This window comes from Mirounga leonina, unplaced genomic scaffold (assembly GCF_011800145.1).
Source record: "Mirounga leonina isolate KUSES-001 unplaced genomic scaffold, KU_Mleo_1.0 Mir_126, whole genome shotgun sequence".
Lineage (NCBI taxonomy): Eukaryota > Metazoa > Chordata > Mammalia > Carnivora > Phocidae > Mirounga > Mirounga leonina.
Genome location: NW_023270314.1, coordinates 21,526,568 through 21,552,466, shown reverse-complemented (window position 1 = coordinate 21,552,466; position 25,899 = coordinate 21,526,568). Strand labels below are relative to the sequence as shown.

General features: G+C 39.2%; 1 protein-coding gene across 12 annotated transcripts in view; it reads right to left on the bottom strand.

Annotated features, from left to right (window-relative positions):
* R3HDM2 (R3H domain containing 2) overlaps positions 1-25,899 on the bottom strand; it is a 160,049-nt gene that overhangs the window by 53,274 nt on the left and 80,876 nt on the right. For 11 of the 12 annotated variants that reach the window (XM_035002312.1, XM_035002314.1, XM_035002313.1 and 8 more), the window contains exon 1: positions 6,872-7,661. The exons of the other annotated variant lie outside the window; for it this stretch is intronic. In XM_035002312.1, the coding sequence (XP_034858203.1) occupies positions 6,872-6,884 (13 nt within the window). In that variant the 5' untranslated portion in view covers positions 6,885-7,661. Of the gene's footprint in view, positions 1-6,871; positions 7,662-25,899 lie in introns of those variants that run through there. 12 annotated transcript variants of the gene reach the window in all.

The window sequence follows — 25,899 nt, the reverse complement described above, 5'->3', positions numbered from 1 at the left end:
GAAAGAAAGAAAGAAAGAAAGAAAGAAAGAAAGAAAGAAAGAAAGAAGCTAAAGCTCAGAGGAATTAAATAACTTTCCCAAGTTAATACAAGAGGAGCAAGGGCAGGACGCCAACCTAGCTGTGTCTAATCCCAAAGTCAAAGTTGTAGGTGTCCCAAGGCAAACATTCAAGAGTGTTCTGGGGCATGAAGTTGGGATGAGAAGGGTGCCTAGATCTGAGGCCTCTCTTCAGAATGTTCATGGGGGACAAATTTGGGGGTTCAAAAATTAGGTTTCTTTTTTTTTTTCAGTATTTTATTAATTAATTTTTTTTTTTAAAGATTTTATTTATTTGACAGAGACAGACACAGCGAGAGAGGGAACACAAGCAGAGGCAGTGGGAGAGGGAGAAGCAGGCTTCCCGCAGAGCAGGGAGCCCGATGCGGGGCTTGATCCCAGGACTCTGGGATCATGACCAGAGCCGAAGGCAGACGCTTAACAACTGAGCCACCCAGGCGCCCCCCAGAATTAGGTTTCTGAATTCTCCCATCTTTCTCCTCAATCTAGGTCACCCCTCATGACTTTAAATTTTTTACAGTTTACAGAGAGTATCTTATTTGATCTTCTCAAGGTATAAAATATTATCCCCATTTTTGAATGAAATACTAATAGTAAGAAATATTAAGTGAATTATTCAGGGCCATACAGTATGTATACGGAGGTAGAATTCAAACCCACGTCTTCTTGATTGCAAAATCCCATGTTCTTCCCACTATAGTGCTCAAAGGACAAAAACCAACAACAGTATGGTAACTGAAAGTTCAGTATGATGCCTGAAAAGGTAAAAGGCTCAACCATCCTTGGTAGACATGATAGAAGACCCTGTTGAGTTATAAATATAAGAGACACAGGTCCAATACTCCCTTTTCTTCAAAGAGAGAAAGCAGAATATGGAGGACTAAAGAATAAAGTACTTATGGAACATATAAGGCTGTAGTTATGTGACGTTCACTAAGTCCTTTAAAGACTTCAAAAGTCAACTGTTATAGGTTTCACTAGTACTAGGCCAATAAAAATAACAATAATAATAACAATCATACCAATTTTCAAAATCAGGGAAGTGTTAAGAAAATCATTCTGCTCTATAAATGCAAAAGGATTCACTGGTATATAAGAAGGCCACAGGAGTTGGCTGATGTCCAGAGCAATTCCTTAGCCAAAGTAAAGAGAAGAACAAGATTAAAATGTTCTGGACATGTACTCTCCTTTCTTTGTTCAATCTCTGTTATGGCTGTACTTGCCCTGAAATGAGAACTACAGGTGCTTTTGATCAATGAACTGAAATGTTGGGCTTCATTATAGTTTCTATCAGTTTCTCTACATTCTCGGCCAAAAATGCCCATTTTACTTCTGTGAACAAAACAGAACAAATCAAATTTCCTCCTCTTTCAAGCAAAGAGCAGCAGTGGGTGGGTACCTTTCCTTCTGCTGCTTCCATTTCCTTTAGTTTTATCATAGTAATGCCACTATGTAGAAAATATCACAGAATCTTAGGGATGGAAAGGACCTTCAAAGTTCACAACTCTCTTCTCCCACACACTGACAAAAGTGCTCCCAACTGAATCCAGAGAAGACATTCTGGCAAAGAAAATAAATCGCAACTTACCTACTGTTCATGGGCATTTCCGGATGCCTTCTATTACTAACTTAAATGCTATGTGGTTAAGTCTATCTTGCCCTACTGTGATGACCTTAGAGGTCAATGCCACCACTTGTTAGGTAGAAAGGACACCTAAGCCAACAATGTAGTATTAAAAGAATATTTCAGGGGCGCCTGGGTGGCTCAGTCGTTAAGCGTCTGCCTTCGGCTCAGGTCATGATCCCAGAGTCCTGGGATCGAGCCCCACATCGGGCTCCCTGCTCAGCAGGAAGCCTGCTTCTCCCTCTCCCACTCCCCCTGCTTGTGTTCCCTCTCTCACTGTGTCTCTCTCTGTCAAATAAATAAATAAAATCTTAAAAAAAAAAAAAAAGAATTTCAAAATATAAAACAAAATGTGAGATTGCCAGGGAAATGAAAAAAGAATCGAATTTCATATGAAGGAACTGAAAACCTTTAAGAATCATTATTCCTAGAGCCTCTGCTGCAAAGGAGAGTCTGCTATTTATTCCGCAATCTCCAGTTACCTCTTCCTTAATAGAACCACTGGTTTTAGGTTGGGCATAGGGATGCCTGGAAAAAAGCTACACATATCCCAACCTCCACTATAGCTAAATATGAGCACCCTAATAAATTCTAGTCCATGAGACTTAATAAGTAGTGTTATGAATTGAACTGTGTCCCCCTCCAAATCTGTTTGTTGAATCCCTAACCTCCTGTATCTCAGAATGTGACTATATTTGGAGATGGGGTCTTTAAGGAGGTGATTAAGTTAAAATGAGTGGGCCCTAATCTAATCTGACTGATATCCTTATAAGAAGAGGAGCTTTAGGGGCGCCTGGGTGGCTCAGTCATTAAGCGTCTGCCTTCGGCTCAGGTCATGATCCCAGGGTCCTGGGATCGAGCCCCGCATCAGGCTCCCTGCTCAGCAGGAAGCCTGCTTCTCCCTCTCCCACTCCCCCTGCTTGTGTTTCCTCTCTCGCTGTCTCTCTCTGTCAAATAAATAAATAAAATCTTCAAAAAAAAAAAGAAGAGGAAATTTAGACACACAAAAAGACATAGAGATATATGGGCAGAGGAAAAACTGTGCGATGACACAGTGAAAAGGTAGCCACTTGCAAGCCCAGGAGAAAGGCTTCTGGAGAAACCAAATCTGCCAACACCTTGATCTTGGACTTTTAGCCTCCGGAATTGAGAAAATAAATTTCTGTTGTTTAAACCATTCAGTCTGTGGTATTTTGTTATGGTAGCCCTAGGAAATTAATACAAGTAGTAAATACAACCTCTACGAAGTACCCTTACAGGAAGTGGGTAGCCCTTCTTTACTTACCCTAATTCCTACTGGCTTAAATGCGGAAGCAGCCGTCTGGGACTGTGAGATGATACTAGGGTTGCAAACCATAGATCATGAGGCAACAGACAAAAGAAACCTGGGTCCTTGATTAGAGCAGTCCCAGACTGGACTGACTACCTCTAAATTTCCTGAATGTGAGAAAAATACACTTCACTCTTATCTAAGATACTATTTATGTGCATGCATGCATGCGCATGTGTGTGCACACATAAGTAATTCTGATAAAAATAATAATTCCTCAATTTCTACAAGCAAGAATCAAGCAGCAACACTCTGGAGCTTATATGTACTTGGGAGGGAAGAAGTAAAATAACAGAAAGTTGGCATTTTTTAAAAAGATTTTATTTTTAACATGGAGCTCGAACTCACAACCCCAAGATCAAGATACTAACTGAGCCAGCCAGAGACCCCGAAAGTTGGCATTTTATGGAGAATATAAGAGCATCACCCTTGTGCTCTAATACTACCTGTGCTGTAAGGAAAAGGCTGAACATAATAATTGGGTGAGTTAGGGGCAGCACCCATCAAAATAAAGAACCTTCAATCTCCAGAGTGTAGAAGGCAGCAAGCATGTTGTAGTGGATAAATTTATGAACTTTGGGGGCACCTGGGTGGCTCAGTCATTAAGTGTCTGCCTTTGGCTCAGGTCATGATCCCAGGGTCCTAGGATCGAGCCCCGCATCAGGCTCCCTGCTCCACGGGAAGCCTGCTTCTCCCTCTCCCACTCCCCCTGCTTGTGTTCCCTCTCTCGCTGTGTCTCTCTCTGTCAAATAAATAAATAAAATCTTTTAAATAAAAAAAAAATTTATGAACTTTGTAGTTTGACATGAATTTGGCTAGGAGAGTCCAGTTTCCACAACTTAGTAATCATGTAACTGAGCCTCAGCCTCCTCATTTGTAAGATCAGGCATGATACTTACCTCACAAAGCCACTGAAAGAACATGTGAGGTAACAAATGCAATGTGCCTGCACACAGTAGATGCTCAACAAATGTTATGCCACAGTAAGAAGAGAGAGAACGGTAGCTGACAGACCCCTTTCCCTTGCTGTTCACTGGTACTGTTTTTCTCTTATGAATGAACATATTCCCATTCAGAACTGGCATCTTGTATACACCCTTTTCCCAATCAGTACAGAAGCCATATTATCCTGCATAGGTGAGATTTTTATCTATTTTAATGATAAGTGACAGTGAAAGACTATAAGAAAGAGAAAAGAGAATTTTATTTACCCCTTCCTGTTGGCTTCCGATTTTTCTTGGTACTTTGGTATTTTAAGAACTGTTTTTTTTTTAAAAAAGTCAATTCAGGTAAATGCTTCTTCCAAAAGAAAGAACTCCAGTGTTTGATATAGCTGTAAGCATAGGCCCAAGGCAAGAGATCAATCACTGAAGAGTGCCTAGTTCTTCAGACTCTGTTACCCATGATAGCTGGTCAGATGTGTAAAGAATACCCAACGTTTGATGGCCCATATCCTAAGGAGCCCTCTTCTAGAATGCTTACCATTGATCACTCTGTTGTGTGCACAGAGCTAGATTCTTTACAAGTAGGCATTATCATTCCTTTTTTATGGAAGAATAAACTGAAGATCAAAGTGATCATAGAGCAAATCTTATTCTAATTTCAAAGTACATCCAGAATCTCATGATTTCCCCATACTTCCACTGCTACCACTCTGGTCCAAGCCGCCATCTTTCTTCATGGAATGATTATAATAACCTACCAACTGGTCTCTTGCTTCCAATCTTGCCCCCCTACAGCATTTTCTAAACATAGCAGCCAGAGTGATTGTGAAAAATCATCTTCAGATCATGTTACACATTTGCTCAAAACCATCCAATGGCTCCCCATCTCACTCAGAGCAAAAGCCGAAGTTCTTAAAATGACCTACAAAACTTAAATAATCTGATACCAGTTTGCCCTCTGACCCCATCTCTTACTATCCCCCTCCCCTGACCCCCACATTTGCAGGTCCAGTCATACTGGCTCCTCCCTATGCCCTAAGCCCACTTTACAGTGATTACTTTTGCTGTTCCTTCCTCCTGCCTGGAATGATCATTTTCCAGATAACAGCATGGCTTGCTTACTTAGTCTCTTCAGGTCTTTACTGAAATGCCATCTCAGTAAGCCTTCCTCTGGTCACAATAACTAAAATTACAAAACTCCAAATACTTCCTATCCTATTGCCCTAAGGCCTCCCCCACAAAAAGTTATTTAATTAGATACCAGACTTTTTGCTCCTCTTTGCTTAACAGATAAATCTGAAGTTTGTTTTCTTACTCGGAGACAGAAAGTGACAGTATAATGAAAAGTTCACATCTCACTCATAGAGATGCAAATACCTCAAAAGGGGAGACAAATTCATGGACTTCTTGAGGTCTCTTTCAGTCCTTCAAATCTATAAATAGTCAAGCATGGGAGCACTGGAGAGAGGAGAACAAGACCCACCATAATTTCTACTCTGATGTAAAATGTAAGAAGAGAAACACAATACTCTTGACTTCTTTCATTTACAAAATCTAGAGGCGGAATTTTCTTAGTATGAATGACTCATTCTTAATCTTTAAAGCAATAGGTACAGGAGAAAATACATGCCATGATCTGCTATGACAAGGAACTAACACTGAGCTGAGTGAAATCTCCCAGACCTACGTCAATAAATATGAACAGGCTAGGAAAGTGAAAATGGAAAACACAAAAGCAACCCCCAGCTAATTTTCTAACTCCAGACAAATGGTGTGTCAATATAATACTGATAGGGATCTACCATAATACCGTATCAGTGTGGAAGAGAAACAAGGAAAAGCAAGTAAGACACAAGTTGCCAATTTCCAACTCAGCTTTAACGCTAGTTAGCAAAGGCACTTCTAGATATAAAGACAAATCTCTGGTCTAGAAGGTCAGAGTTTAACTTAGACTTGGCATAAGCTCGAGTGCAGCAGCAGCTTGATTCACAAATAGGTGATAGAGGTGTTTCCTACTGTATCTTCTTCCAATCAGATCACATTAAGAAGATAATGTATCATTACAGTGTTTACATTAAACTGCAAATTTTGAAAGAGAAGAGAAAAACACCTTATACCGTTCTTGAAACATTTTATTTCATAGCTCTAAATACAGTTATGGTATTAATGTCATATATCATTGAGTAAATGAATTCTATAAGTTAAATGATGATATGTTTATGTTCTATCTGCTCATTGGCCCCCAGGTCAGCCAATCTGATCCAGCACTCCATGGCAACAGGCTCTATCACTAAGAGCTATAAGACAAGGCTCCCTCCGCCTTTTCTTTCTTTCTTCTTTCTTTTTTTTTTTTTTTTTAAATAAAGCATTTCCCACAGAAACTGCTGCAAATACTGTCAATAAATAGTCTCTACAGACAAATAAGAAATCCTGCCGTTCTGATATACTAAAAATGAATAGTGGGGAGAAAGACTGAATAGCAATGACAATGAATCTATGCAAATAACAAGGGATCCCAAAAACTCCAGAGATTTTCCTCTGTTTAATTTCAGTAGAGAAATTCAGGAATTCTTGAACTGTGAAAAACCAACACCAAGATAAATTGAGGATTAGGGAGTGCTGCCCAGCTAAAGTTATGGTATTGAAGCTTCCCATGCCACAATATACAGGAAGAGTTAAAAGCTTTAACTTAAGACAGCTAACCTTTTCCCATAATTTTTTTTGAACTGTTAAAATAAGCCTCAAAACTCACAGATCTCAGGTTCTTATTCTCCGTATTTTGCAAAGCACAGCTCATACAGTCCTTCAAATTCTGTCTGTCTGCTCTATATTCCCCTCTCCTACCACCCTCCACTTGCTTAGAGAAAAAAATTGCCATGTCCAAATGAGGAAATAATATATTTGCTCTTCACATACCATATGCCCCCATTCCTTCTCAGCTGTAGACCTCCTTGAAGCAAAGAAGAAACAAGATAATTACAAACTGGATAAGGAAACTAGACTGAAACAACCCATTATTCTCCCCAGTGGTACTCACTGACATTCTAAAATCCACCTGACGTATTACAAAGTATTCTGCTTTCCTGGCATGCTTTTCACCAATAACTAATATAATATCTCTGGATGAAACAAGCAACTTTGGTCCCCACCTTGTGGTATATGATGGTAAGTGAATGCTAAGAACAGACAGAATCTGAATGGTCAGGGTCAAAATTAGCTTGGAAATTGTACATTTTCATCTGGCTCATTTTTGTTTTTAATTGTGCTAGACAAACATAAAATTACCATTTATTCATTTTTAAGAATACAGTTCAGTAGCATTAAGTACATTCATATTATCCTGCATTATAGAAGAGAACATGGTTTCAGACACAAAAGCCATGGTAAGAGACTACAATCATTCTTTCTATGACTATATACTAAACATGTATTTATCATACAAGTCACTTACAATTAAGAAGTATAGCTTATGAAGAACACTCAGATGTTAAGAAGATCTGACACTAATGCTCACTAAAAATAGCTACCCACTGTCTATTTCCAGTATGTTTTTCACATGCCGAATACAGTTTCTTACATGCACATCTCAGGTCCCAAATAAGTCCAAAGTAGATGAAAGTTTACATTTCTTTTGCCAGCATTGAGTTCCAAGGGACCCATAAGAGCAGACTAACATGAGAAGCAATAGACAGAGTTCCAGAAATTCCTAGAACAGAGAAAATGTTTCCTGTTACACTGTTTCAAATTTCCCAAGAATTAAGGAGATATTAAGGAGACTGAAGGTTGTTAAGGAGACAACCCAGAAAAGACGTAAAATGTAACTTGTAGTGGGAATCATAAATAATATCAAAGCTAAAAAAAAAAGTCACTGCAAAAAAAAAAAAAATTCACTACTAGGCCTCTCTCTGTACATCAGTTTCCTTTATACCTTCATAACAGAAAACTCAAACATTTTGCTCTGGTCCTATAAACGCCCCTCCAGCCCCCTTTTATGATCCTAAGCCAGTACATATGGAAACACAGCATATTTACTGACCTCAGAAGCACAAGAAGTTGCATGAATAGGCTATTTTTTCAGTATGACCACCCTGGGCTCTGGTCAGAGGAGGCCATCTTCCTCAAGTACCAACAATAGCCAGAGCAGCTCTCATTTATTATGCACCTACTGCATTCCAAATACCATACTCAGGAATTTTAGAAGTTACCACATTTATCTTCACTTTAACACATTCCGAAAATTTACTTTCAGATACTAACAGTTAAGGATTAAAAATTTCTTCATCCTTGTGTTTTTTTTTAAAGATTTTATTTATTTATTTGAGAGAGAGAATGAGAAAGAGAGAGCATGAGAGGGGGGAGGGTCAGAGGGAGAAACCGACTCCCCGCTGGGCAGGGAGCCCTATGCGGGACTCGATCCTGGGACTCCAGGATCATGACCTGAGCTGAAGGCAGTCGCCCAACCAACTGAGCCACCCAGGCGCCCTATCCTTGTTTTTTTTGTTTTGTTTTGTTTTAGATTTTATCTGTCAGAGAGAGAGTAGAAGGAGGGGGAGTGGCAGGCAGAGGGAGAAGCAGGCAGGGAGCCTGATGCAGGACTCGATCCCAGGCCCCAAGATCATGACCTGGGCCAAAGGCAGATGCTTAACTGAATGAGCCACCCAGGCATCCCCTTCATCTTTGTTTTAAGACCAGAAAAGTTTAATACCAGAGAAGACCCTTGATAGGCTTCTTTATACTTATAGAAAACACACACAAAAAAGAAAAATGAACCATAATCTCTAACTAAAAGATAACTGATATTAATAACACAGTGTTTTCAGATAAATTTTTCTAAATTTTGTTTCCATATTTGTATGGAATTTGTATCCACATTGCACATATTTCCATATCTAATAATTTTTATGTAGTATATATTATACAGAACATCTTTTTTTAAAATTTTATTTATTTAACAGAGAGAGACATAGCGAAAGAGGGAACACAAGCAAGGGGAGTGGGAGAGAGAGAAGCAGGCTTCCCGCTGAGCAGAGAGCCCGATGTGGGACTCGATCCCAGGACCCCAGGGTCATAACCTGAGCCAAAGGCAGACGCTTAACGACTGAGCCACCCAGGCACCCTATACAGAACATTTTTAAACCATTTTTTCTACTACTAAAACTGTGACCAAAAAAAAAAAAAAAAGTGACCATTTTCTCCATTATTACTTTTACCAGTCATTTTAATAGCTATCTAATATTCTACTACATACAAGTACCATAATTTTTAAGTAATCTCTACACCCAAAGTGGGGCTCGAACTCACAATCCCGAGATCAAGAGCAGCATGCTCTGCTGACTGAGCCAGCCAGGTACCCCACATGTATCATAATTTTAAACCATTTCCCTATTATTTTATAGTTAGGAAGCTGTTAATTTTTATAATAAAATAATGCTGTGATGAATATATTTGTACTTAAATCTTTATTCATATTTCTCATCAACTCCTAGAATAAATACATTCAAGAGTTTTGGAGATAAAAAATTTCTCCCTTAGTTCACCCCAGTTAATAGAAGCAAGGATAGCCACACTATCTAATTATGGTATTTTTCAACTATTCCCCCAAGAACATATAATGTCCACTTAGCGCATCCCATGACAGTGCCTGGACTTTAAGTTAGACATTCACCCAGGCAGTGCTTTTTACTTTTCTTCAACTCAGGCCCCATTTTAGTAATATTAACTCTCCTTTCCTATATCTCACTAGAAAAGATATATATCCTATACTCCTTTAGACTCACTGGCCTAAGAAAATTAATAGGGAGGAAAGGGGGCACCTGGGTAGATCAGTTGGTTAAGGGTCTGACTTGACTTAGGCTCAGGTCACAGGGTTGGTGAGATGGAGCCCTGTGTCAGGCTCTGTGCTGGGCGTGGAGCCTGCTTAACATTCTCTCTCTCCCCCTCTGCCCCTCCCCCGCTCAAAAAAAAAAGGGAGGAAAGGATAAAAAGTCACACAGGGAAATATTCTCTTTGACATTAAAGTTACATACCATCTACTAGCTTTTGTGAGTATACATTGATATTAGAGAGCAGTCCAAAAGATGAAGCCTCAAAAACGACAAAAAGAATAACACTTTAGTCTTTAACATGAAACTGTAAGAAAATAAAAGGGCATGGAGATATTGAATATTTCAATATTTGTTTGTGATTTGACATTTGGTCCATTTAAGATCCTGGATGTTTTTTTAAGTGAGTTCTGTGCCCAACATGGGGCTTGAACTCATGACCCCAAGATCAAGAGTCACAGGCTCTACCAACTGAGCCCGCCAGGTGCCCTAGATCCTAGAGTTTTTTAAGCTTGCGAATTTAAGGAGTGTTTCTACATAGTGCTTCATATAAATCCCACACTCTCACAAATATATGCAGAAAGAATACCTCCTCATCAACTCACAGAGAGAAAAGCAAAGGATACAAAGTTTCAGAGGTAGACAGTAAAGGAAAGTGTCCTAAGATGTTAAAGTACAAAGTAAAACACTGAACAAAAAATAAAAAAACCAACCAACCATCTCATTTACAGAAGTCAAAAGATGATGGCCAAGAAAAGAAGAGAGCTATGAATCTGACTTAACGTGTTCCCCAATTTGGTCTCAAGTAATAAGCATCAAATTAGAGAAGATACTTCTTTTTTTAAAAAAAGATTTTATTTATTTATTTGAGAGAAATAGAGAGCGAGCACAAGCAGGGGGAGCGGCAAGCAGAGGGAGAAACAAGCTCCCCGCTGAGCAAGGAGCCCAATGCAGGGCTCGATCCCAGGACCCTGGGATCATGACTTGAGCTGAATGGAGGCAGACGCTTAACCGACCAAGCCACTCAGGTGCCCAGAGAAGATACTTCTAAAAGGATCAACTGTGTCAATTTTAACCTTAAATATTTAGATTATGCTTATATTGTTTTAAAAACTCAATATGCTACATGGCTTTAAAAATCACTTCTGGGGGCGCCTGGGTGGCTCAGTTGGTTAAGCGACTGCCTTCAGCTCAGGTCATGATCCCAGGGTCCTGGGATCGAGTCCCACATAGGGCTCCCTGCTCTGCGGGAAGCCTGCTTCTCCCTCTCCCACTCCCCCTGCTTGTGTTCCCTCTCTCGCTGTGTCTCTCTCTGTCAAATAAATAAATAAAATCTTTATAAAAAAAAAATCACTTCTGGCTTCCTCAAAAATTACTGGTGATCTGAAGATATAAATGGTACATCCCTGTTTCTTTTTTTTTTTTTTTTTAAGATTTAATTTATTCAACAGAGAGAGAGCACAAGTAGGGGGAGCAGCCAAGGGAGAGGGAGAAGCAGGCTCTCCACTGTGCAGGAGCCCAATGTGGGATTGATCCCAGGACGCTGGGATCATGACCTGAGCTCAAGGCAGACACTTAACCGACTGAGCCACCCAGGCACCCCATCCCTGTTTAATTTCTAGACATTAATTTCTAAACATTAATAATAATATTGGCTAATGCTAAGTAAGCCTTTAAGATGACCAGGAACTATCTTAAAAGCTTTACAAGCATTAACTCTTTTTTTTTTTTTAAATAAGTTCTTCTCTTTTTTTTTTAAATAAGTTTTTTTTTTTTTTTTTTGAAGATTTTATTTATTTGACAGAGACACAGTGAGAGAGGGAACACAAGCAGGGGGAGTGGGAGAGGGAGAAGCAGGCTTCCCACTGAGCAGGGAGCCCGATGCGTGGCTCAATCCCAGGACCCTGGGATCATGACCTGAGCCAAAGGCAGCTTAATGACTGAGCCACCCAGGCGCCCCGCATTAACTCTTTTAATCCTCAAAACAACCCTAGGAGGTAGATACTGTTATTATCTTCATTTCATGTATTTTACATATGAAGAAATGGAGAGGTTAAGTAATTTGCCCAATGTCAGAGAACCAGCAACTGGCATAGCTGGGATTTGAGCTCAGGCAGCCTAAATTCAGAGTCTTAAGTATTTAGCCACTATACTTTAAAAAAAAAAAAAAAAAAAAAGCTCCTAACAGGCTATAGACAATGGGAGTGGGTAGGCTAGGAGAGAACACCAGAGAAAGTACGTATAAAGTTTTAGGCACAGGGGCACGTGGGTGGCTCAGTCAGTTAAGCATCTGCCTTCGGCTTAGGTCATGATCCCAGGACCTTGGGATCAAGCCCTGGATCTGTCTCCCTGCTCAGCCGGGAGTTTGCTTCTCCCTCTGCCTCTGTCCCTCCCCCAGCTCATGCTCTCTCTCTCTCTCAAATAAATAAATAAATCTTTAAAAAAAAAGTTTTAGGCACAGAAACAGTCTTTATCAATTTTACCAGGAAGTTCTTTTGACATATATCACATTTTAAATTATCCCAAATAGGGATAATTTGCAAAAGCAGTTCTTGACCTTTCCCTCCCCCTTAAAAAAAAAAAAAAAAAAGCGAAATGAAGGATAGAAAGAAACTGAAATCTTACTTCTCCAACACCTTTCAACAGCTTTTCTTGCCTTGACCTTTTCCAAAACCTTGACAGTTAGAAAACAAAAATGATAAAAGAAGGCACTTTCACTTGAAATAAAAAGACCTCTTAGTAATTTTTCCACTGCTAATGACTGAAACATTTGAGAAAGACTTAGGTCGATCCCACCCACTCCCAAATGGAAGGAAAACCAAGTTAAAACCGTCATCTTTTAATTTCACAGCAGTTTTCTTCCCCCTCTATGGCTATTCCTGTCCTCGCTGCAGACGGGGAACTGCTCCCAATGACGTCAGAGCAGTCTCCCAGCAACGATTAATAAGGGCTGTCCACCACAGGGGTTTCCTGAAAAGCTAGCAAGAAATTATCCATATATTTGCTGTAATATTTAGATGTAAGGATATGGTGGAATTTCTCTTAACCCTTATAGCTCCAGTCTCTGGCAAGCTTCAAAATAAGTTATTCTTCTGGAATGCTCTCAGTTTACCCTAGGATTATCTTCCTTTTTCTCCCCCAACTTCTCTCCAAATAAAATTATAATTTTGTTAGTTTCAAATACTTACATCTGTAATAAATTGATAATATGATATATTTGAACTACTATAATAAATAGGACTAGGATATAAGTCTGGCAGATATTACTCTTTTCACCTCATACACAGAACTTAGAATAAATGAGAGCACAGAACAGAAAAGAATATCAGGACAGAAAAGCCAACAAGTTCTTAAAGGTACTTTTCCACATATGCTACCCAAACACATCCACAGACAAAAGGCAAAAACCTTAAATTTTCCTAGCTCTAGTCTGCTGAATTTTTCACACTGACCTCTGCAGGCAGCCCTCCAGAGATCAGTGGTATTAAATGGAGTTGCATAAAAAAGAACTGGAAGTCCATTACTTACTTAATCCAGAAAAGGGTAAATTAGGTTCACACCCAAGAGGATATCTAACAATTTCTTCCTAAAGCTTTGTTCTAGCTTCATACATTCAAAATGAGAGTTTTAGTCTACAGTGGCAAGGAATTTCACCTACCTACCTATTTTTGAGGTCTGAGAAACAGCATACAAATCAAACGGCCTGCTCAGGACCAGGGCAAATAAGGTAGAAAAATTCCAAATTCCAAAGCTCAACCTAGAATTACTCATGGATGCTAGGTTCCAGAAACCTGCTCATGAGCCCCTTTTCATTCCGTATTTAGAAAAAGCAATTAGGTAAAATTCATTAGCAGCAGGACATATAGGGTTAATTCGGGCACTATGCTTCAGCAGTCCCGACTCTGGCCCCAACCTATTCTAAAAGGAAACATACAAAATAGCATCGCTATCTTTAACAACATCCCACTTCGGCTTCCGCTCTATTCAGTGGAACCCAGTTATCATCAAGGCATAGATGGGAGAACGCACCACTTCAGATGGATTTTCTTCTTCCTTCTCTCTGTCCCCTCCCTCTCAGAAGAAAAAAGACTGCAAACAAAATCACTACGTCACTGGAGGCAGAGGGAATCCCATCTCTGCACTCTTTAGAAACCAAAGCCAGCAAACAAAAACAAGCCAATTACAAGAAACAAATAAGTAATCCAAAACAAGAAGCAGTAAACCCACAGGAAATTCTTATGATAATGATAAAGCTCAGTACGTCAAAAAGCATGTTTCAGTAAAAAGGCTGAACAAATTGCTCCTAAGAGGTTTATAATCAAAAAAAGCTTCCTAGACACAGCAAAGGCGACATATTTCTTATCATCACAGTTAAAGACTAGGGGGCAGTTACATAAAGACATAGGACACAGAGACATATTCACCAGCGGATGTGGATAGCTGTGGAATGACACAGTGAAGGATATTTATAGGGGATTCCCTGCTTCCTGCAATGTGCGTCAACAGCATCACCAAAGAAACAGAAATCACCACTATTCTCATAAGCTAAAGCTGAATGAAGCATCACTAGAAATAGCCAGAGGTAGAATCTGAAAACAATAAAAGTTCTAGCAAACCGAATTTTTAAAATATTTTAAAGGTAAAAATCAGCAAATGAAAATGCCCACAAAACATCTGATAATTCTCTAATTTTCCTACTTTGTATTATACAGTTACATTGGCCAAGATAAAAAAGGTATCTATTTTTCTAGCTTCTTCCTTATCCAGTCTATGGAGTTCAAGGACTTTTATATAAAGAAAGAAAATTATCCAAAACTCACCCCAGATGGATCTGCACTTAAACCAACAGCAAGCTCACATTATTAATGGAGACCTCATTTTAAGAATCTGTTCTGCCGGAATTTTGCAGGAAGAAATTCCGTCTGGGAAACCTGTGCCTCTTGCCCCACCCACGGTCCCCTCTTGCCCCCTTCACCCTTGAATGAAATGCTACTGATCCTTGCTGCTGCGTCTCCAGCAGGCTAACTGCTCTGACAAGCAGCCCTGAAGCAGACCACGGCCCAGCTGGAGAGATGTCACCTAGAGCTCTGCCAACAGTCTCTCTCTCTCTCTCTCTCACACACACACACACACACACACATATGCAGGCTGCAAGAGCACCCCCTCCCAACTCCTCTTTTCGCTCTCATTCAAGCACTTCAGCGACATGCCTGCCTCCACACTGCTCTGAGGATAGCTTTTAAAGATACAGCAGCAGTTCCTTTCTGCTGAATATGTAGAGATGCCAAAATAAAGGCTTATTAAATAAGAGAAGAATAATGAGTTGCAGATATATATGGAGTTAAAACTTCACTTTTAAATCTATTTTGCCTTTTTCTCACCTGTAAAATAACCAAGGAGAGAGAAACGGTCTTTGCTTAAAAGCTACTAGGCTAGACTTCAGAAATTAAGACCAAACCTAGAAACAGAATTTTCTTTCCAGTGAGCTATATTTAATGAAATCATTTTTCACTTGGGGGAAGAAGGTGGGCAATACAGAATACCAGTAGCTATCTGTTCCTCCTTCCATATGTGTTCCACAAGGATGGTGAAGAGACTGGCTATAAAATGGGGGAATGAGGAAACTGTGAAGGCATCTTACTGATAAAACTGATGAAAAAGGATGAGAATAGAGTATAAGTATGTGGATGAGGATAAATAGATTTTTAAAAAGGAAGTGGTACGAAAGACACCAGGAAGGAAGAGTAATAGTTCTTAAAAGTATGCATGGCTCTGGGGCACCTGGGTGGCTCAGTAGATTAAGCATGACTCTTGGTTTGGGCTCAGGTCATGAATTCAGGGTCATGAACTCAGGGTCATGGGAGGAAGCCCCTCTCCAGCTCCAGCTCTGTGCTCAACGGGGAGTCTGCTTGTCCCTCTCCCTCTGTTCCTCCCCCCACTAGCGCTCTCTCTCTTTCTGTCTCTAAAAATAAATAATTAAAAATCTTTAAAAAGTATGCATGACTCTGAGACAGAAGACATATTAAGTGACCTCAGGTCCTGATTTTTAAGAGCCCAAGGAAAGGTAGTAATAATTTCCATTGCTACAAGAACTAATGGACATTATAAGTGGCACAAGGTCTTCAGTAGCACAAAATAATACATGGGTAGGGGTCCAGGCATCCTGAGGAAAACAATAAAACCTGTCGCAAAGACAACTAATTGTTCATTCAAAAATATATTCATTGTGTGCTGTGTTCTTACTATGGGCCAGACACTATGATAAGCTCTAGGAATATGAGACAGATTTATTAAGGGTCATACAGAAGAAAAAAAGAAAGGATCTGGTTTTTACTCTGAATGAGATGAGAAGCGATTAGGGGGTTAGAAAGCTGATCCTAAAAGGCCAAAGAGACCACTGACAGGAATCTGGCTTTTACATTAGAGAGGCAATCTCACTTGAGATGAGAGACCACTGGGAGTTCTTAAGTAGAGCAACGGCATGTTTTGACCTTTATTTCTTTTTTGCCTCCAATTTTTAAGAAATTTCTAACATACAGAGATTTTGTAAAAATAGTACAACAGCCACCTGGATTCATATTCAGGTTTAGTACATATGTGTGCATGCACCCATGTGTGTAAATTTTTTTCAGAGCTATCTGAGATGTTCTCATAATGACCCTTCACACATAAAATAATTCAGCATGTATCTCCTAAAAAAGCCACTCTGAACTATGAAATAACCACCTGTCAAGTCCCAGATGGGTTAATGAGTAGCACACTTGCCAAAAAATCTAAACAGCACTGCAAAAGCTTAGAAAACTCAAATGACTTTGGAATCACCATCCACTGAAGGCTGGACAGAACCTGCAAGCTGAACCAAACCAGGTCAAATGTCTGCTAAAATAAAAGTCAACATTCACGGGCGCCTGGGTGGCTCAGTTGGTTGAGCGACTGCCTTCGGCTCAGGTCATGATCCTGGAGTCCCAGGATCGAGTCCCACATCGGGCTCCCTGCTCAGCGGGGAGTCTGCTTCTCCCCCTGACCTTCCCCATTCTCATGTTCTATCTCATTCTCTCTCTCAAATAAATAAATAAAATCTTAAAAAAAAAAAAAAAAAGTCAACGTTCACCATGGCATTTAAACCAGACCCAGACCCTTGTAACATAATATTCATATTTTCCAGGATACAATCCAAAAATTTCTTGGCATCCAAAAAAACCCAAGATAATTTCAATTTGCATAGGAAAAGAGATGACCAGATACAACACTGAGATGACACAGATATAGGAAATCTGACAGCTATTAAAACAGCTATTATAAAAATGCTCCAACAGCACAGTATAAGGTATAGACGTGTCTATTCACTATGTTGTACACCTGAAACTAATGTAACACTGTCACTATACTACAATTAAAAAAAAAAAGTATTCAAAAAGACTTCTTGGAGCTAGAAAGATAATCTATCACTTGAGAATTATGTTTAAGCGTGATAAATGCCTATATTGACCTATCCTTATCCATGATTAAAACAATAACCTTATTTAAAAAAAAAAAAAAGAAAGAAAATCTTTCTCTAAAAAATTAGGGAAATATTCCTGAAACTAATGGCAAGAAAGAATATTTTTAGAAAAAATAGATGATATAAAGAAGAACCAAATGGAAATTTTAGAACTGAAAAATGTAACAATCAAAATATAAATACTCCATGGGTTCAACAGCAGAACAAAGATGACAGAAGAATCCAGTTAATTTTCAGACAGATCAAATTCAAACTGAAGACAGATAAATTTGAAGAGAGGTCAAATTTCAATAGCAATATCAAATAGGAATCAATATCAAATCTGAACAATAAAGAGAAAAAAGACTGGGGGGAAAAAGAACAATCATCAAAGATCTGTAGGGCAATACCAAAATGTCTAATATTTGGGCCATCAGTGCTCCAAAAGGAGAGGAGAAAGAGTGGTGAAATATTTGAAGAAATAATGGTTTAAAATTTCACATATTTGATAAAAGACACAAACATATAGAGTCAAGAAGCTCAGCAATCCCCAAATAGGATAAATAAAACAAAATCCACTCCTGGATTTATAATAATCTCACAGCTAAAAACTAAAGACAAAGAAAAAAATCTTGAAAGCAACCAGAGAAAAATGATGTATTACCTATTAAGGCAACAATGATCTGAATGTCTCTATATTTCTTATCAGAAAGGGAACTAGAAGGAAATAAAACAACATTTTATTTTTTTATTTTTTATTTTTAAAAGATCTTATTTATTTATTTGAGAGAGAGAGACACAGCGAGAGAGGGAACACAAGCAGGGGGAGTGAGAGAGGGAGAAGCAGGCTTCCCGCGGAGCAGGGAGCCTGATGAGGGGCTCGATCCCAGGACCCTCTGCGATCATGACCCTCTGGGATCATGACCCAAGCCAAAGGTAGATACTTAACGACTGAGCCACCCAGGCACCCCTAAAACAACATTTTTTTTTTAAAGATTTATTTATTTATTTATTTGAGACAGAGAGAATGAGAGAGAGAGCACATGAGAGGGGGGAGGGTCAGAGGCAGAAGCAGGCTCCCTGCCAAGCAGGGAGCCCGATGCAGGACTCGATCCCGGGACTCCAGGATCATGACCTGAGCCGAAGGCAGTCGCTTAACCAACTGAGCCACCCAGGCGCCCCCCTAAAACAACATTTGAAAGTGCTGAAAGGAAACACAGCTTTCTATATCCAGAGGAAATACCTTTTTTTTTTTTTTAATTTTATTTATTTGACAGAGAGAGACACAGCAAGAGAGGGAACACAAGCAGGGGGAGTGGGAGAGGGAGAAGCAGGCTTCCCACGGAGCAGGGAGCCCGATGTGGGGCCCGACCCAGGACCCCAGGATCATGACCTGAGCCGAAGGCAGACGCCTAAAGGCTGAGCCACCCAGGCGCCCCCAGAGTAAATATCCTTGAGGAATGAAGATGACATAGACATTCTCAGATAACGGAAAACCAAGAGAATTCACTGCTAACAGACCTATTCTAAAAGAATGGCCAAAAAGAGTTCTTCAGAAAGATGGGAAATAATACAACTAAACTTGGAACACCAGGAACAAAGAAAGAAAAATATAAATGCTAAATATCTGGTTACTATAATATACTATTCTCCTCCTCTTGAGTTCTTTGAAATGCTTGATGTTTGCAAACAAAAAATTGTAGGATGATCTCAAGGAATTTTCACTGTATGTCAATAAATGTAATAGATAAGACAACTACAATATTACGGGGGGGATAGGACAAGAACCTATATGGTAGTAAGGTTTCAACATTCTACCTAAATTGGCAAAGTATTAATTCTAAGTAGACCATTAAAAGTTAGGTGTGTATATTGAAAAAAAAAAAGAGAGATCCCTACACAGCCAATAAAATCTACATAAAAAGGTATAGTCAAAACCTAATAGATAAAGTTAAATGATTAAAATGGAATATCACAAAATGTTCAAATGACTCAAAAGGCAGGAAAAGGATACCATCAGAGGATTAAAAATAGGAAGAATAAAGAAAAAAACAATAAAATAGTAGACTTAATGCTAAACATATCAATAATTATATTAAATGTAAATGGTCTAAAAATGCCAATTAAAAGACAGGTTGTTCAGGGGTGCTTGGGTGGCTCAGTTGGTTAGGCGTCTGCCTTTGGCTCAGGTCATGATCCCAGGGTCCTGGGATCAAGCCCCACCTCAGGCTTCCTACTCACTGGGGAGCCTACCTCTCCCCTTCCCTCTGCCCCCTCATGCCCACGCTCTCTCCCTCTCAAATAAAATTCTTAAAAAAAAAGTTGTTCAAATATATTAGAAACTTCAAATATGATAACTTATACTTAGGCAGGTTGAAGGCAAATAGAATAAACTACTTGGTATGGTACTTTAATAGTGGATACATAACTTTACATATGAGTCAAAACCCACAGCAGGGTGCCTGGGTGGCTCAGTCAGTTAAGCATCTGCCTTCAGCTCTGGTCGTGATCCCAGGGTCCTGGAATTGAGCCCCACAGCAAGCTCCCCGCTCAGTAGGGAGTCTGCTTCTCCCTCTCCCTCTACCCCTCCCCCCACTCATGTTCTCGTTCTCTCTCAAATAAATCTTTTCTAAAAATTAAAATAATAAATAAAATCTTAAAAAAAAAAAAAGACTGATGCCTTCCCCCTAAAATCAGAAACAAGACAAGGTTGTCCACTGTAAACCATTACTATTCAACATCATAGTGAAAAGCCCTAGCCAGTACAATAAGCAAAGAGAAAGAAATAAAAGGCATACAGATTGGCGAAGAAGAAATAAAAACTATTTCTCTTCATGGACAGTAAAATTGCACACATATAAAATACTAAGGAACCACCCCAGACCCCCGGGAAACCCTAGAACTAGTAAATCTGTTTAGCAAGATTGTAGGACATAAATTCAACACTGCCAAATCACATTTCCCCAAACTGATCTATAGATTTGGTACAATTCTAATTCAAAATCCAAGTAGGATTTTTTTGTAGATATAACAAATTAATATTTATATGGAGAAGCAAAAAAGCAAAATAGCCAAAATAATTTTGAAGAATAATTTGTAGAAATCAGAGTACCCAATATTAAGACTTACTATAAAGTTACAATAATCAAGACAGTATAGAATCGGTGATGGGAAAGAACACAGATCAGTGGAATAGAATAGAAATCCAGAAATCCAGGAGTGCCTGGGTGGCTTGGTTGTTAAGTGTCTGCCTTCGGCTCAGGTCATGATCCCAGGGTCCTGGGATCAAGCCCTGCATCAGGCTCCGTGCTCAGAGGGAGGCCTGCTTCTCCCTCTCCCACTCCCCCTGCTTGTGTTCCTGCTCTCGCTATCTCTCTCTCTGTCAAATAAATAAAATCTTAAAAAAAAAAGAAATCCATATAAATATACCAACTGATTTATTTTACAAAGGTACAAAAACAATTTAATGGAGAAAAGACAATCTTTTTAACAAATGGCATAGAGGTGGCACCTGGGTGGCTCAGTCGTGAAGCATCTGCCTTCGGCTCAGGTCATGATCCCAGGGTCCTGGGATAGAGCCCCACATCGGGCTCCCTGCTAGGTGGGAAGCCTGCTTCTCCCTCTCCCATTCCCCCTGCTGGTGTTCCCTCTCTCGCTGTGTCTCTCTCTGTCAAATAAATAAACAAAATCTTAAAAAAAAAAAAATGGCATAGAAACCACTGGACATCCATATACAAAAATAAATGAGTATCAACCTAAACCTTACACAAATAGATTGCTGGTCTAAATGTAAAATGTCAAACTATAAAATGTTTGGAAGAAAACAAAGGAGTAAATCTTTGTGACCTGGGATTAGGCAGAGTTCGTTCTTTTTTTAAAAGATTTTATTTATTTGAGAGAGAGAGGGAGAGAGAGAGGGAGAAACAGACTCTGCTGAGCAGGGAGCCTGACATGTAGTATAGATTAAACAAAAATAGTAGAATGTACAGGGGGTAGATTCATTATAATATTGTATTTACTTGGCATTTTTGAAATTTTTTTCATCTAAAAAAAGAAAAAAGGCCAGGAGAACCAGCAAAGGAAACTAAGAAGGAATGGCAAATGAAAAAAGGAAGTGTAATGTCTTGGAAGCCAAGTGAAAAAAACATATAGAGGAAAAGTCAAAAACAATGTCAAATACTTGATAGGTCAGTAAGATAAGAATTTACAACCAATTACAGGATTTAGGAATAGAGAGCAGTAGGGTAAAAGCCTTAATGAAGTGGGTTCAAGAGAGAAAAAGGGAGAGAAATTGGTGATAGCAAGAATAGATAACTCTTGGGCGCCTGGGTGGCTCAGTTGGTTAAGCGACTGCCTTCGGCTCAGGTCATGATCCTGGAGTCCCGGGATTGAGTCCCGCATCGGGCTCCCTGCTCAGCGGGGGGTCTGCTTCTCCCTCTGACCCTCTTCCCTCTTGTGCTGTCTCTCACTCTCTCTCTCAAATAAAAAAAATCTTTAAAAAAAAAAGAATAGATAACTCTTTCAAATAATTTTGCTGTAAAGAGAAATGAGGTGGTAGCCGGAGCTGGATCAAGAGCTGGAGAGAGGATCAAGAAGGGCATAAGATGGGACAGACTGTAATATATCTGAGTCCTGATGTTCCGTCACAAAATTATTCTCTTAAAGAATCATTAGCGGGGCGCCTGGGTGGCTCAGTTGGTTAAGCGACTGCCTTCGGCTCAGGTCATGATCCCGGAGTCCCTGGATCGAGTCCCGCATCGGGCTCCCTGCTCGGCAGGGAGCCTGCTTCTCCCTCTGACCCTCCCCTCTCTCATGTGCTCTCTCTCTCATTCTCTCTGTCTCAAATAAAAAAATAAAATCTTAAAAAAAAAAAAATCATTAGCTAAATCCATATAAAGTAATGTTAAGACCCCCCAAGTCACACTAAGTGATAAAAGCAAGTTGCATTTGCCAAAATCTTTTTGAGTACTTTCTATGGCCTAGGTACTACTCTACGCATTTTAAAATGCAAACTTTCATTGAAATCTCATTCTTCAATAATCACAAATAGTAAAACATTTGTACCTAAAAATGTTCACAAACATTATTTATAATAGAGAAAAATCTGGGAATAAATAGCCAATAGGAATAATTAAACTGATGACAAATTCAAACAAATGAATGGAAGTTATTTTCATGATGTGTTTATAAATATTTTTTTAATGACAAGGGAACGATTTGTGATAGTCCAGACAAAAATCTTATGCAAAACTATATATACATTATGATATTAACTATAAATATCTATGAAAAGATAATAGATTAAAAATATAACAAAAATTTAACAAGTATCTCTCTCTTAGGAATGAGATTACAGGTGATATTTATTTTCTTCTTTATATAGTTTTACTCATCCGCATTTTCTAAAATGTCTTTATTTTTTTTTTAAGATTTTATTTATTTTTGCAAGAGTGGGGGGGAGGGGCAGAGGGAGAAGCAGGGAGCCTGATGCAGGGCTCAATCCCAGAACCCTGGAACCATGACCTGAATCAAATATAGATGCTTAACTGACTGAGCCACCTAGGCGCCATAAAATGTCTTTAATATCCACATATGGATTATCAGATATTTTTAAAATAGTCATTCTCATACTGAACTACATAAACTAATAGATGACAATAATGAGAAAAATAGGCAACTGGGAATTTTCAGGTCCCTCCATGCTTAGTATATGGAGGCTTAACTGTGAGCTTTACAACAAAACAAACCCTTGAAAATTGAACTTAGGGTTAACTGAGAATATTAGCTATTCTTTGGGTCACATACTAGGATGTGTTCAGATCTTCGTAACTGCAAGCAAAGCAAGTCAAGAAGTTTTAAAATAAGAAGTATCATAATTCCAATAAAAGTCCTCTAGTTCTTCTAGGTTGCATCACATAAAAATTCAACCACAGCAGCCCCAAATAAACACTAAGGATATCTCTGGCTCTTACAATTTGTTCAACCAAAAAGAAGTTTAAATGCATGGACCCTATTTGGGTCCATATTCCACAATTATAAAAAAACGATACCTTGAAGACAATTGGAAAACCAAACATGAACTAGATTTTGTGGGGTTTTGTGGGTTTTTTTTTTAAAGATTTTATTTATTTATTTGACAGAGAGAGACACAGCGAGAGAGGGAACACAAGCAGGGGGAGTGGGAGAGGAAGAAGGAGGCTTCCCACTGAGCAGGGAGCCCGATGCGGGGCTCGATCCCAGGGTCCTGGGACCATGACCCGAGCTGAAGACAGACGCTTAAGGACTGAACCACCCGGGCGTGCCATGAACTGGGTTTTGAATGACATTAAGTATTACTGTTAATTTTGTGAAATATGAAAAGGTCACAGTGGTTTTTTTTTAAAAGTCCTTACTAGTTTTATATGCATCCTGAATTATTTGCAGGTGAAATGACATATGTGGATTTGCTTTAAAATATTCCAACTTCAATAACAACAATAACAAAAAAAAAGTGTGGGTGGAGATTGTGTTGAAACTGGATAGTGGATTCATGGTGGTTCATTAGAGTATTCTCCATTGTATTTATGTTTAAATCTTCCATAAGGAAATTTCTCAATAGTTTACATGAGCGGGGATGATGAGGCTTTAAATTTCCAAGACATTTCCCACATCTGGATGGCAAATAAAACAACATCAAATGTCCAAAAATACAAAAATGAGATATAGAAAAGGAAGCTGCTGGTGATTCTGACAGGTAAACCTGCTTATGCAGTGAGTAAGACATTCTCTGAATTACGTCACAATTAAGACTAAAACACAACAATAGCATTCATTCATAACAACAGGACTAAAAAGAAACAGTAAGTAAGGTCTGTGTATGGTGAGTATTGAGGGAGTATGTGCTGTTTCTGCAGCACAAAGCAGAATTCAGATAAAGAAAATGTCAATATTTCATTGTAGCACAACTTTTTACTACTCGTTAAGAGATTTTCCTTGATGTAAAGCATAAGGACTAACAGTGACTGATTTGCTGGCTTTCTACTCACTAATCATGTAACTGGCAAACAGCTCTACCTCTTTAAACCTGACCTATAAAATGGGGATAACTAGACGTGCCTTGCAAGATATTACGAAAATTAGAAACAAATCGCTGGCACAAAACATGCAACTTAATAAGCTGCAGCTAGTATTATTATTACTGAGTTTAACAGGAAAAAAGAATATCTATTAGAGTCAGGAATGACAAAAAGAAGCTCACCATCACTGCCTCTATTCAATATTAAATTGGAGGGCTTAGACAAAAGAAGTAGGATGCAAAAAAGGAAAAGAACTAGAAAGCAAGACAAAACTGTTCTAAATTTAGTAATGACCCTGCAGAATCCAAGAAAATCTAAGGACTAACCATTTAGCAGCAAAAAGAGCTCAGCTGAAATGAAAATCAATGTATTAAATCAACAGCGTATCTATATTCTAACAAAAATAGAAAAAGGGAACCCATATACAATAACAACCAATACTGCCTAGAGACAAATCAAACAAAGAAAAAGATCTTTAATGAAAAGGTTATATAAAACACTACTGAAGGGGGGCGCCTGGGTGGCTCAGTCGTTAAGCGTCTGCCTTCAGCTCAGGTCATGGTCCCGGGGTCCTGGGATCGAGCCCCGCACCGGGCTCCCTGCTCTGCGGGAGGCCTGCTTCTCCCTCTCCCACACCCCCTGCTTGTGTTCCCGCTCTCGCTGTGTCTCTCTCTGTCAAATGAATAAATAAAATCTTTAAAAATAAAAAAAAAAACACTACTGAAGGATATTAAAAACCCAAACAAATGGAGTTAGAGAAAATACCTCTGGCTATAAGACTCAATACTGCAAAAAAGCCAGTTCACTCCATGTTAATCTAAAAATTCAATGCAATTTACAACAAAAATGTCAATGGAGTCTGAATAAAATGAACAGGTGGAGATTGCCCTACTAGTAGAGGCTTCTTGCATAGTAATTAAGACATGTGGAATGAATACTGACTGATTTGATGAAAGGTGAAATGAAACAGGGTCGCTTCTGTCAAGGGGTTTTAAAATGGCCCAGGGGGTCTCCCATCCAAGTACTAACCAGGCCCGACTCTGCTTAGCTTCTGGCTACTTAGGAGATGGACCTTATCATGTCCTCACCAGGTGGAACCATGAACTTTGAACTGAAACAAACTGTAAATATTCTAAGGACTCAGCCCAAACACCTGCAACTTGGTACAGTAAGAGATTCTGCTTACTGAAAGCCTTAAGAACCAATTATTTTCAGCCAAAGTTAGTTTTCTGCCACCAACACCAAACGAAATTCTTTGTAAACAACATATAAAAGCATTCCCTTTTGTCTTTATAAACTTTTTTTTTTAAAGATTTTATTTATTTATTTGACAGAGAGAGACAGCGAGAGAGGGAACACAAGCAGGGGGAGTGGGAGAGGGAGAAGCAAGCTTCCCGCTGAGCAGGGAGCCCGATGCGGGGCTCGATCCCAGGACCCTGGGATCATAACCTGAGCCAAAGGCAGACGCTTAACAACTGAGCCACCCAGGTGCCCCTGTCTTTATAAACTCTTGATTTTTGGGTTCCCTAAGGGGGGACTATTTGGGTTGCTGCCCAAATGTGTCTTCCCCAAACTGCCATTCTAAGA